This window comes from Oncorhynchus mykiss, chromosome 15 (genome assembly GCF_013265735.2).
Source record: "Oncorhynchus mykiss isolate Arlee chromosome 15, USDA_OmykA_1.1, whole genome shotgun sequence".
Lineage (NCBI taxonomy): Eukaryota > Metazoa > Chordata > Actinopteri > Salmoniformes > Salmonidae > Oncorhynchus > Oncorhynchus mykiss.
The window spans coordinates 792,319-807,207 of NC_048579.1; the positions used below are offsets into that span (position 1 = coordinate 792,319).

Genomic DNA, 14,889 nt, shown 5'->3' on the forward strand with positions numbered 1-14,889 from the left:
TGCCGGTCCGTCTGAGCCTACCTATGTTTGGTAATTAAAGAAGCTCTGTTTAAGTTAATTCGCTTTTGGGTCCTCATTCACGCACCGTAACAAGTAATGTTTCTTATAAAAAGAAGAAGTGATGCAGTCAGTCTCTCCTCAACTCTTAGCCAAGAGAGACTGGCATGTATAGTATTTATATCAGCCCTCTGATTACAATGAAGACCAGAACGTGCCGCTCTGTTCTGGGCCAGCTGCAGCTTAACTAGGTCTTTCCTTGCATCACTGGACCCCATGACTGGACAATAATCAAGATTAGACAAAACTAGAGCCTGCAAAACTTTTTGGAGTGTGGTGTCAAAAAAGCAGAGCATCTCTTTATTACAGACAGACCTCTACCCATCTTTACAACCATTGAATCTATGTTTTGACCATGACAGTTTACAATCCAAGGTAACGCCAAGTAATTTAGTCGCCTGAACTTGTTCAACAGCCAGACCATTAATTACCAGATTCAGCTGAGGTCTAGAATTTAAGGAATGATTTGTATCAAATACAATACTCTTAGTTTTAGAGATGTTCAGGACCAGTTTATTACTGGCCACCCATTCCAAAACAGACTGCAACTCTTTGTTAAGGGTTTCAGTGACTTCATTAGTGTCACGATCGTCGTAATGAGTAGACCAAGGCGCAGCATGAGTAGAGTTGCACATATTTTAATAAACTGAAACTCACCAAAACAATAAAGCACAAACGAAACGTGAAGCTACTGGTGTGCACTCAGGCAACTAAATGTAGACAAGAGCCCACAAATACCAATGGGGAAATGGCAACCTAAATATGATCCCCAATCAGAGACAACGATGAACAGCTGCCTCTGATTGGGAACCGTATCAGGCCAACATAGAAATACAATTCCCCTAGATGACCCACCCTAGTCACTATCACGCCCCAACCAACATAGAGAATAAACCGCTTTCTATGGTCAGAGCGTGACAATTAGTTGTGGTTGCTGACGCGTATATGTTTGAATCATCATCATACATACATTGTCACGCCTTGGTCTTAGTATTTTGTGTTTTCTTTATTATTTTGGTCAGGCCAGGGTGTGACATGGGTTAATTATGTGGTGTCTTTTGTCTTGGTTTTTTTTGTAGGTATTGGGATTGTGGTAGAGTGGGGTTATCTAGGAAAGTCTATGGTTGCCTGAAGTGGTTCTCAATCAGAGGCAGGTGTTTATCGTTGTCTCTGACTGGGAACCATATTTAGGCAGCCATATTCTTTGAGTGTTTCGTGGGTGATTGTTCCTGTCTCTGTGTTTGTTGTCACCAGATAGGCTGTTTAGGTTTTCTCACGTTTATTGTTTTGTTAGTATATTTCATGTATAGTTTCTTTATTAAAGAACCATGAATAATAACCACGCTGCATTTTGGTTCGCCTCTCCTTCGACGGAAGAAAACCGTAACACACATGCTGTGTTTAATACCAGTGGCAGGTCATTGGTAAAAATGGAAAAGAGTAGAGGGCCTAGAGAGCTGCCCTGTGGTACACCACACTTTACATGACATTAGAGAAGCTTCCATTAAAGAAAACTCTTTGAGTTCTATTAGATAGATAGCTTTGAATCCACGATATGGCAGAGGTTGAGGAGGCCAAGGCAGGAAGGGAGGGAGAGAGAGAGAGAATGAGGAGGGGAGGTTGGGAGAGAATGAGGTTATTTGGTATTTTACTAGGATCCCATTAGCTGTTGCAAAAAGCAGAAGCTACTCTTCCTGGGGTCTACACAGAACATGAAATAATACATAACATTAATAGAAAAGAACAGCTCAAGGACAGAACTAAACAAAAAAATGAAAGGCACATGTAGCCTACATATCAATACATACACACAAACTATATGGGTCAAATAGAGGAGAGGCATTGTGCCGTGAGGTGTTGCTTTATCTGCTTGTTGTTTATTTTGGCAATATGAGATGGAAGGAAGTTCCATGCAATAAGCGCTCTATATAATACTGTACTCTTCCTTGAATTTGTTCTGGGTTTGGGGACTGTAAAAATTTAGAAAAGTAGAGGGCCAAGGCGGCTGCCCTGCAGTACACCACACTTTACCTGGTTAACATTAGAGAAGCTTCCATTAACTATTCATGAAAATCGCAAATGAAATGAAATAAATATATTAGCTCACAAGCTTAGCCTTTTGTTAACAACACTGTCATCTCAGATTTTCAAAAAATGCTTTTCAACCATAGCTACACAAGCATTTGTGTAAGAGTATTGATAGCTAGCATAGCATTAAGCCTAGCATTCAGCAGGCAACATTTTCACAAAAACAAGAAAAGCATTCAAATAAAATAATTTACCTTTGAAGAACTTCGGATGTTTTCAATGAGGAGACTCTCAGTTAGATAGCAAATGTTCAGTTTTTCCAAAAAGATTATTTGTGTAGGAGAAATCGCTCCGTTTTGTTCATCACGTTTGGCTGAGAAAAAAACCCGAAAATTCAGTCATTACAACGGCAAACTTTTTTCAAAATTAACTCCATAATATCGACAGAAACATGGCAAACGTTGTTTAGAATCAATCCTCAAGGTGTTTTCACATATCTATTCGATGATAAATCACTCGAGGCAGTTTGGTTTCTCCTCTGAACCAAATTGAAAAATGTACGCACCTGGAGATTACGCAATAGTTTCGACGGAGGACACCGAGCGGACACCTGGTAAATGTAGTTAGTCTCTTATGGTCAATTTTCCAATGATATGCCTACAAATACGTCACAATGCTGCAGACACCTTGGGGAAACGACAGAAAGTGTAGGCTCATTCCTTGCGCATTCACAGCCATATAAGGAGACATTGGAACAAAGCGCATTCAAAATCTGGCTCACTTCCTGTCTGAAATTTCATCTTGGTTTCGCCTGTAGCATTAGTTCTGTGGCACTCACAGACAATATCTTTGCAGTTTTGGAAACGTCAGAGTGTTTTCTTTCCAAAGCTGTCAATTATATGCATAGTCGAGCACCTTTTCGTGACAAAATATCTTGTTTAAAACGGGAACGTTTTTCATCCAAAAATGAAATACTGCCCCCAGAGGTTCAAGAGGTTAAAGAAAACTCTGAGTTTTATTAGACAGCCAGCCAGCCAGCCAGCTAGCCAGCCATATCTTGGATTCAGAGCTGAGGTTAAAAAGCCATTACACATATGTTTTTTCAACAACAGGTTATGGTCAATAATATCAAATGCTGCACTGAAATCTAACAGTACAGTTCCCACAATCTTCTTATCAATTTCTTTCAACCAATCATCAGTCATTTGTGTCAGTGCAGTACATGTTGAGTGCCCTTCTCTATAAGCATGCTGAAAGTCTGTTTTAATTTGTTTACAGAGAAATAGCTTTGTATTTGGTCAAACACCATTTTTCCAACAATTTTCTAAGAGTTGTCAGCAAGCTGATAGGTCTGCTGTTAGAACCAGTAAAGGCCACTTTTTTTCAATTTCATAAATTAATCAAGTGCAGCGTCTGGATGGTCCTTATTAATCACATCAGGCGAACAAATATTTTTAACATTATCGCCATAAGAGTCACAGCTAAATATTTTGTATGATCTCTTATACATTATTTTAGGCCCAGTTTTTGGAACTTTGGCTTTCCTGGATATAGCCACTATATTGTGATCACTGCATCCAATGGGTACGAATACAGCTACAGAACAAAGTTCTACACTATTAGTAAAAATATGACCGATACATGTGATTGATCTTATCCTGTAGTGTTTGTAAACACCCTGGCGGGTTGATTAATAATCTGAACCAGATTACAGGCATTGGTTACAGTGAGAAGCTTCCTCTTGAGTGGACAACTTGATGAAAACCAGTCAATATTCAGATCCCCAAGAAAGTAGACGTCTCTGTTCACATCACATACACTATCAAGCATTTCACATGTATTATTTAGGTACTGACTGTTAGCACCTGGTGGCCTATAGCAACACCCCACAATAAAAGGCTTTAGATGTGCCAGGTGAACCTGCAACCACAACACTTCAATAACACTTGACATAAGATCTTCTCTAAGCATTACAGGGATATGGCTCTGAATACATACACCAACACCTCGCCCATAAACATTTCAAATCAAATCTAATTGTATTAGTGACATGCGCCGAATACAACAGGTGTACACCTTACAGTGAAATGCTTACTTACAAGCTTCTAAACGACAGTGCAGTTTAAAACAATACAGACAAGAATAAGAAATAAAAGTAACAAGTAATTAAAGAGGAGCAGTAAAAAATAACAATATATACAGGGGTGTGTGGAGGCTATATACAGGGTATTACGGTACAGAGTCAATGTGGAGGTTATATACAGGGTATTACGGTACAGAGTCAATGTGGAGGCTATATACAGGGTATTACGGTACAGAGTCAATGTGGAAGCTATATACAGGGTATTACGGTACAGAGTCGATGTGGAGACTATATACAGGGTATTACGGTAAAGAGTCAATGTGGAGGCTATATGCAGGGTGTTACGATACAGAGTCAATGTGGAGGCTATATACAGGGTGTTACGGTACAGAGTCAATGTGGAGGCTATATACAGGGTGTTACGGTACAGAGTCAATGTGGAGGCTATATACAGGGTGTTACGGTACAGAGTCAATGTGGAGGCTATATACAGGGGTAAAGGTACAGAGTCAATGTGGAGGCTATATACAGGGGTACCGGTACAGAGTCAACGTGGAGGCTATATACAGGGGGTACCGGTACAGAGTCAATGTGGAGACTATATACAGGGGGTACCGGTACAGAGTCAATGTGGAGGCTATATACAGGGGGTACCGGTACAGAGTCAATGTGGAGGCTATATACAGAGGTACCGGTACAGAGTCAATGTGGAGGCTATATACAGGGGGTGCCGGTACAGAGTCAATGTGGAGGCTATATACAGGGTATTACGGTACAGAGTCAATGTGGAGGCTAAATACAGGGTATTACGGTACAGAGTCAATGTGGAGGCTATATACAGGGTGTTACGGTACAGAGTCAATGTGGAGGCTATATACAGGGTATTACGGTACAGAGTCAATGTGGAGGCTAAATACAGGGTATTACGGTACAGAGTCAATGTGGAGGCTATATACAGGGTATTACGGTACAGAGTCAATGTGAGGCTAAATACAGGGTATTACGGTACAGAGTCAATGTGGAGACTATATACAGGGGGTACCGGTACAGAGTCAATGTGGAGGCTATATACAGGGGGCGCTGGTACAGAGTCAATGTGGAGGCTATGTACAGGGTATTACGGTACAGAGTCAATGTGGAGGCTATATACAGGGGGGTGCTGGTACAGAGTCAATGTGGACGCTATATACAGGGGGTGCCGGTACAGAGTCAATGTGGAGGCTATATACAGGGGATACCGGTACCGAGTCAATGTGGAGGCTATATACAGGGGGTGCCGGTACAGAGTCAATGTGGAGGCTATATACAGGGTGTTACGGTACAGAGTCAATGTGGATGCTATATACAGGGGGTACCGGTACAGAGTCAATTTGGAGGCTATATACAGGAGGTACCAGTACAGAGTCAATGTGGAGGCTATATACAGGGGGTACCGGTACAGAGTCAATGTGGAGGCTATATACAGGGTGTTACGGTACAGAGTCAATGTGGATGCTATATACAGGGGGTACCGGTACAGAGTCAATTTGGAGGCTATATACAGGAGGTACCAGTACAGAGTCAATGTGGAAGCTATATAAAGGGGGTACCGGTACAGAGTCAATGTGGAGGCTATATACAGGGGGTGCCAGTACAGAGTCAATGTGGAGACTATATACAGGGGGTACCGGTACAAAGTCAATGTGGAGGCTATATACAGGGGGCACCGGTACAGAGTCAATGTGGAGGCTATATACAGGGGATACCGGTACCGAGTCAATGTGTAGGCTATATACAGGGGGTGCCGGTACAGAGTCAATGTGGAGGCTATATACAGGGTGTTACGGTACAGAGTCAATGTGGATGCTATATACAGGGGGTACCGGTACAGAGTCAATTTGGAGGCTATATACAGGAGGTACCAGTACAGAGTCAATGTGGAGGCTATATACAGGGGGTACCGGTACAGAGTCAATGTGGAGGCTATATACAGGGGGTGCCAGTACAGAGTCAATGTGGAGGCTATATACAGGGAGTACCGGTACAGAGTCAATGTGGAGGTACATATACAGGGGGCACCGGTGCAGAGTCAATGTGGAGGCTATATACAGGAGGTACCGGGACAGAGTCAATGTGGAGGCTATATACAGGGTATTACAGTACAGAGTCAATGTGGAGGCTATATACAGGGTGTTACGGTACAGAGTCAATGTGGAGGCTATATACAGGGGGCACCGGCACAGAGTCAATGTGGAGGCTATATACAGGGGGTACCGGTACAGAGTCAATGTGGAGGCTATATACAGGGGGTACCGGTACAGAGTCAATGTGGAGGCTATATACAGGGGGTACCGGTACAGAGTCAATGTGGAGGCTATATACAGGGTGTTACGGTACAGAGTCAATGTGGAGGCTATATACAGGGGGCACCGGCACAGAGTCAATGTGGAGGCTATATACAGGGTGTTACGGTACAGAGTCAATGTGGAGGCTATATACAGGGGGTACCGGTACAGAGTCAATGTGGAGGCTATATACAGGGTGTTACGGTACAGAGTCAATGTGGAGGCTATATACAGGGGGCACCGGCACAGAGTCAATGTGGAGGCTATATACAGGGGGCACCGGCACAGAGTCAATGTGGAGGCTATATACAGGGGGTGCCAGTACAGAGTCAATGTGCGGAGGCACCGGTTAGTTGAGGTAGAATGTTTTTTATATCACCTTTATTTAACCAGGTAAGCCAGTTGAGAACAAGGTCTCATTTACAACTGCGACCTGGCCAAGATAAAGCAAAGCAGTGCGACACAAACAACAACACAGAGTTACACATGGAATAAACAAACGTACAGTCAATAACACAATAGAGAAGTCTATATACAGTGTGTGCAAGTGGAGTAAGATTATGGAGGTAAGGCAATAAATAGGCCGTAGTGGCAAATTAGCAATTAAACGCTGGAGTGATGGACGTGAGGAAGATGAATGTGCAGGTAGAGATACTGGGGTGAAAAGGAGCAAAAAAATAATAACAATATGGGGATGAGGTAGTTGGATGGGCTATTTACAGATGGGCTATGTATAGGTGCAATGATCTGTAAGCTGCTCTGAGATATGACTCCTGCTTCAGTGATTTTTGCAATTCATTTTTGCAATTAGTTTTGCAATGTACATGTAGGTAGAGTTAATTAAAGTGACTATGCTTAGATGACAACAGAGAGTGGCAGTGGTGTGGGGAGGGGAGGGGAGGCAATGTGAAAAGTCTGGGTAGCCATTTGACTAGATGTTGAGGTGTCTTATGGCTTGGTGGTAGAAGCTGTTTAGAAGCCTTTTGGACCTAGACTTGGACCTAGGCTTGCCATGTGGTAGCAGAGAGAACAGTCTATGACTGGGGTGACTGGAATCTTTGACAATTTTCAGGGCCTTCCTCTGACACTGTCAGAAGCATTCACACTAGCCTTTGTTGTGCCTTGCTGTCTCTTCTATAGATGTTATATCCTTGTATTGTTACTGCTGTATCATAAAATAAATAATCTTAGTGAGTCTCAGAAATGGTTTAATATATGAATGTTATCTGATGCTAGCAAGTTATTGATTTCATTAACCTTATTTCTAAGGCTACATATATTAATATGGGCTATTTTCAGCCCTTTCCTGGGTAGCTTATCAGAGATAGACATAATATTGAAAAGAGGAAACAAAGCAAGATAAAAAATATACATTCAGCCGTCCATTAATCAGTTGGTGTGTGCTGCGGGGTTGAAGCTACAAACAGAAAAGCTTGGCTCTCACATCCCTTCCAGGCTTCTGGGAGGGAGGGTGTACAATGAGCCTGTCATAGCAGATGTAAGCAATGGCCCAATGTGTTCTGGCAGCTTTCATGGCTGGGATCAGATCTCTTCTGGCGCACAGCTTCGGGATAGTCCTCGTTGAGGAAGATATACGTTCCTCTCAAGTTCTTGCCTCTTCCCAGAACAGCTACCTTGTCCTTGAATTCAGGAACTTGACCATTATCGGCCTGTGCCTATCACCTGGGAGAACTGCCGTTCTCCTGTTTCAACTCACCGAGCTGACCCTGGGAGAACTGTGAACTGTTCTTCAGGTCCTGGACCTCTTTGGTTAGGTCGCCCATTCTTTTATTAGTAGAATCCATCAGTATTTGACAAAACTCGTGAACCAATTTTCTTGTTGGAAGAACAACTTGCAGGTCGATTTTTGTTCATTTAAAATATCATTCATGTGTGACAGAGAGACACCACTGTCCTCAACGAGACCTCACCATACCATATTATCACCATACCATATTATCACCATACTGTGGGACCTCACCATGCCATATCATCACCCATACCATATTATCACCATACCATATTATTGCCATACTGAGAGACCTCACCATACCATATTATCACCATGCCATATTATCACCATAGTCAGGGACATCACCATACCATATTATCACCATAGTGAGGGACCTCACCATACCATATTATCACCATGCCATATTATCACCATACTGAGGGACCTCACCATACCATATTATCACCATAGTGAGGGACCTCAACATACCATATTATCACCATACCATATTATCACCATACTGAGGGACCTCACCATACCATATTATCACCATAGTGAGGGACCTCAACATACCATATTATCACCATACCATATTATCACCATACTGAGGGACCTCACCATACCATATTATCACCATAGTGAGGGACCTCAACATACCATATTATCACCATACCATATTATCACCATACTGAGGGACCTCAACATACCATATTATCACCATACCATATTATCACCATACTGAGGGACCTCACCATACCATATTATCACCATACTGAGGTATCTCACCATACCATATTATCACCATACTGAGGGACCTCACCATACCATATTATCACCATACTGAGAGACCTCACCATACCATATTATCACCATACTGAGACCTCACCATACCATATTATCACCATACCATATTATCACCATACCATATTATCACCATACCATATTATCACCATACTGAGAGACCTCACCATACCATATTATCACCATACTGAGACCTCACCATACCATATTATCACCATACCATATTATCACCATACCATATTATCACCATACCATATTATCACCATACTGAGAGACCTCACCATACCATATTATCACCATACTGAGAGACCTCACCATACCATATTATCACCATACTGAGAGACCTCACCATACCATATTATCACCATACTGAGAGACCTCACCATACCATATTATCACCATACTGAGAGACCTCACCATACCATATTATCACCATACTGAGGGATCTCACCATACCATATTATCACCATACTTATGTGCCAATACAATATATATTGCGATGTTCATGATTATACAGGACCAGTCAAAAGTTTGGACACACCTACTCATTCAATGGTTTTTCTTTATTTTTACTATTTTCTACATTGTAGAATACTAGTGAAGACATCAACACTATGAAACGACACACATGGAATCATGTCGTAACCAAAAAAGTGTTAAACAATTCAAAATATATTTTATAATTCAGATTCTTCAAAGTAGCCACCCGTTGCCTTGATGACAGCTTTGCACACTCTATTGCAATGTAGAAAATTGTTTTGTTTTTTTAAGTTAAAAAAATAAAGAAAAACCCTTGAATGAGTATGTGTGTACAAACTTTTGACTGGTACTGTATATCATTTTCGATTCAATATTGTGATTTTATTGTGTTTCCATGTTCCAAACATATTTCTCAACATGTCTGATGCAGAGTGACCAGATTGAACCATGAGAACAAAAATGATATCCCGATATGTAACTGTACCGATTTTTTCCCAAACATTAGTACACCGAGTGTACAAAAAATTTGAATGATCCATTGTATTTTATTTAACCTTTATTTACATCTGCTCTTTCTATGACACAGACTGACCAGGTGAGTCCAGGTGAAAGCTAGGAGCCCTTATTGATGTAATTTGTTAAATCCACTTCAATCAGTGTAGATGAAGAGGAAGAGACAAGATAAAGAAGGATTTTTAAGCCTTGAGACAATTCAGACATGGATTGTGTGTATGCCATTCAGAGGGTGAATGGACAAGACAAATGTAATTGCCTTTGAACGAGGTTTGGTAGAAGGTGCCAGGAGTGTTTGAGTGTGTCAAGAACTGCAACTCTGATTGGTTTTTCATTATCAACAGTTTCCCGTGTGTATCAAGAATGGTCCAACACCCAAATGACATCCAGCCAACTTGACACAACTGTGGGAAGCATTGGAGTCAACATGGACTAGCATCCGTGTGGAACGCTTTCAACACCTTGTAGAGTCCGTAACTCAAGAAATTGAGGCTGTTCTGAGGGCAAAAAGGGGGTGGCACTCAATATTAAGAAAGTGTTCCTAATGTTTTGTACACCCAGCGTATATATAAAGTGTGTAAAACTGTGAAAGTGAAAGTCACCCAGTAAAATACTTCTTGATTTAAAGTCAAAATGTATTTGGTTTTAAATATACTTAAATATCAAAAGTAAAAGTATATGCTATAAATAATTTCAAATTCCTTATATTAAGCAAACCAGATGGCACAATGTTATTTTTCATTGATAGCCAGGGGCAAACTCAGACGTAATTTACAAACTAAGCATTTGTGTTTAGTGAGTCCGCCAGATCAGAGGCATTAGCAGAGTTTCTCTCACGGAGCCAGTCAAAGCTTCTCTCACGGAGCCAGGCAAGGCTTCTCTCAGAGTCAGGCAGGGCTTCTCTCAGAGCCAGGCAGGGCTTCTCGCACAGAGCCAGGCAGGGCTTCCCTCATAGAGCCAGGCAGGGCTTCTCTCACAGAGCCAGGCAGGGTTCTCTCACAGAGCCAGGCAGGGCTTCTCTCACAGAGCCAGGCAGGGCTTCTCTCACAGAGCCAGGCAGGGCTTCTCTCACAGAGCCAGGCAGGGCTTCTCTCAGAGCCAGCCAGGGCTTCTCTCACAGAGCCAGACAGGGTTCTCTCACAGAGTCAGACAGGGTTCTCTCACAGAGTCAGACAGGGTTCTCTCACAGAGCCAGGCAGAGCTTCTCTCACAGAGGCAGGCAGGGCTTCTCTCTGTATGGTAATAGCTTTGGTATTTGGATGGTATATGGTAATATAGATGCATATATTAAAAGCAGCTCTCATACCTCAAATAGTTATTTTTTCTTAGTATCTTCAGACTGAATACCCTATCTGTCCTCTCCATTGTCATTTTGGAGAATAATGGACATAAAAGAATCCAGCTCTGCCGCCTCGCTGAATGGAAATACCATACTTTATTCAGATGGCAATTATTTAGTTATTGAACCAGTAAAATCTCTAGATCAATCAATTTATATTCAGCCTATTAGACCCCTCAGACACAGTAGAACCATTTCTATTCAGCCTATGAGACCCCTCAGACACAGTAGAACCATTTCTTTTCAGCCTATTAGACCCCTCAGACACAGTAGAACCATTTCCATTCAGCCTATGAGACCCCTCAGACAGTAGAAAAGGTGTAGAAGAATATCAATGGGACTTTATACTTTATCAAATATATCTTATTTGGTGTGAAGGCATACCATTAACTAATTCCTTCAAATTCAAATCTGGACCTCAAAGCCAGTTCCACTGCTTTAAAAAAAGATATTCTCCTCCAATCCAGGACTGATTTAGACCTGGGACACCAGGTGGGTGCAATTAATGATCAGGTAGAACAGAAAACCAGCAGGCTCCATACCTCGTAGGGTCAGAGTTGAATACACCTGGTCTAGTGGGTATTTATGTCTACATGATCCATAAAACAGTAAATATATACTGAGTGAGCCATTCAATTCGTATGTTAGAGAGCCTAATACATCCTTAATAAAAAGGGTTTAGTAGCAGAGATCAGAACAGTACGAAAAACATCTAAACGGCTTTAGAGGAGAATATGTTACATTTGGAGACATAAGAAAATAGAAAAGAAGAGAAGAGTCAGCAGCATCTGAGGTAAGGATGCTGGTGCAGTCTCGGTATTATTCGGGGGTCCTCGACTATAAAGAGCTCGTGATGGACCAGTAACTCATATCACGACCACCGTGTGATGGAGCCGCGGCCAGTAGAAGCACCGGGATAGGTTGGGGCTGAACCGGGAGAGGCGAGAGGTTTTGACCTGAACTGCCGCCGACATGAAACACCGGGAGAGGCGCGAGGTTAGGGCTGAACTGTTAACGACATGAGAGGCGTGACTGGAGGTTCGGGTCATGCTTTGTAATAAATTCTTACAGTCTGTATATGGAACCAAAGCCTGTGCCTGAGGCTATCGGGCAAACCATAAGAATCTAGTTATTGGACATGAATTACGCGCAAAATACGCATTTGGTTACCTAACGTTATTAGCCTACCAACAATTTCGTTATGTACACAAACCAAATATAATTGGTAACAACACTCACAATTACTTAATGATTTACAGCCCCGTACTGTGTCCACAAATGCTCATAAAATCTTAGTAACCTAGTTATATTATATTACTCATCGTTACTGTCAAAATGAACGTCGTCTAGCCTACTATCAGAATATTATTTACTCAACAAAATCAAAGCCAAAGCATATCTTATTTGTCACACATACATATGTTGAATCATAAATTCAATAGAGCCCGTGCATTTAGACTAGAGTACGATAGGTCAGGCTACGTACCGTGGAGATGGCGCAGCGGACCACCAATATAAATTTCAAATAAACTGAAGCATCCATCCTGTCATTTGAATGGTGACACGTTTGAATGTCGTTAATGTTTTACAAACTCCTGGACGTTTCCATCAAACAATTTGAAATTAAAGTTTTCTTTATGCAGAGTTCGCCCCAGCGAAGCGGCTTGACAGACGGGCTGTGGAACACAACTTCTCCTCGGTGGTACACAACAACCGCTCCGTGGTGACAGTGCACATTGCGCACTGAAGAGTTTAATGTAATGGTTTATATATACACTAGATGACCCATAGGGGGCGCTGTGTTGAAGCAGCCGCACCTACATGTTGGTACCAGAACTATAAAAATATTTAGAAAGCTATAGAAATACATGTATTAATGTCTACATTCGTTTTTGCCACGTTTATTGTATTACAGACATCTTAATGCATACATTGAAATTATATTTGTGAGCTAAACATAAACATTTCATCATATCAAAAGATTTTCCTTAAAGTATATATTTTTTGATTGCTAATGTTACTGTCCCCACTACAACAAAACAGTACTTAAAAACATTTCATTTTTATCCTTGAAAAGATCAATTGAAATACTGTATACATGTAGGACTGATCCTACTGGATATGACTTCATAGCCTTTCAATGGCCAATACATACAGTTGTCGGAAGTTTACATACACTTACGTTGGAGTCATTGAAATTGTTTTTTTTAAACTTGTTTTTTAACCACTCCACAAATTTCTTGTTAACAAACTATAGATTTGGCAAGTCGGTTAGGACATCTACTTTGTGCATGACACAAGTCATTTTTCCAACAATTGTTTACAGACAGATTATTTCACTTATCATTCAATGTATCACAATTCCAGTGGGTCAGAAGTTTACGTACACTAAATTGACTGTGCCTTTAAACAGCTTGGAAAATTACAGAAAATTATGTCATGGCTTTAGAAGCTTCTGATAGGCTAATTGACATCATTTGAGTCAATTGGAGGTGTACCTGTGGATGTATTTCAAGGCCTACCTTCAAACTCTGTGCCTCTTTGCTTGACATCATGAGAAAATCAAAAGAAATCAGCCAAGACCTCAGAAAACAAATTGTAGACCTCCACAAGTCTGGTTCATCCTTGGGAGCAATTTCCAAATGCCTGAAGATACCACGTTCATCTGTACAAACAATAGTACGCAAGCATAAACACCATAGGACCAGGCAGCCGTCATACCACTCAGGAAGGAGACGCTTTCTGTCTCCTAGAGATGAACGTACTTTAGTGTGAAAAGTGCAAATCAATCCCAGAACAACAGCAAAGGACCTTGTGAAGATGCTGGAGGAAACAGGTACAAAAGTATATATATCCAAAGTAAAACAAGTCCTATATCGACATAACCTGAAAGACCGCTCAGCAAGGAAGAAGCAGCTGCTCCAAAATCGCCATAAAAAGCCAGATTACAGTTTGCAACTGCACATGAGGACAAAGATCGTACTTTTTGGAGAAATGTCCTCTGGTCTGATGAAACAAAAATAGAACTGTTTGGCCATAATGATCATCGTTATGTTTGGAGGAAAAAGGGGGATGCTTGCAAGATGAAGAACACCATCCCAACCGTGAAGCACAGGGGTGGCAGCATCATGTTGTGGGGGTGCTTTGCTGCAGGAGGTACTGGTGCACTTCACAAAATAGATGGCTTCATGAGGTAGGAAATGTATGTGGATATATTGAAGCAACATCTCAAGTCATCAGTCAGGAAGTTAAAGCTTGGTTGCAAATGGGTCTTCCAAATGGACAATGACCCCAAGCATACTTCCAAAGTTGTGTCAAAATGGCTTAAGGACAACAAAGTCAAGGTATTGGAGTGGCCTTCACAAAGCCCTGACCTCAATCCTATAGACAATTTGTGGGCAGAACTGAAAAGGCGTGTGTGAGCAAGGAGGCCTACAAACATGACTCAGTTACACAGCTCTGTCAGGAGGAATGTGCCAAAATTCACCAAACTTATTGTGGGAAGCTTGTGGAAGGCTACCCGAAATGTTTG

The 14,889-nt window shown here is 41.5% G+C and overlaps 1 protein-coding gene across 1 annotated transcript in view; it reads right to left on the minus strand.

Annotated features, from left to right (window-relative positions):
- vipr1b (vasoactive intestinal peptide receptor 1) overlaps positions 1-13,075 on the minus strand; it is a 232,596-nt gene extending 219,521 nt beyond the window's left edge. Inside the window, 1 exon segment of the mRNA NM_001124642.1 lies at positions 12,844-13,075. Coding sequence (NP_001118114.2) covers positions 12,844-12,900 — 57 coding nt within the window. The 5' untranslated portion in view covers positions 12,901-13,075.
- Positions 13,076-14,889: the final 1,814 nt, after the last annotated feature.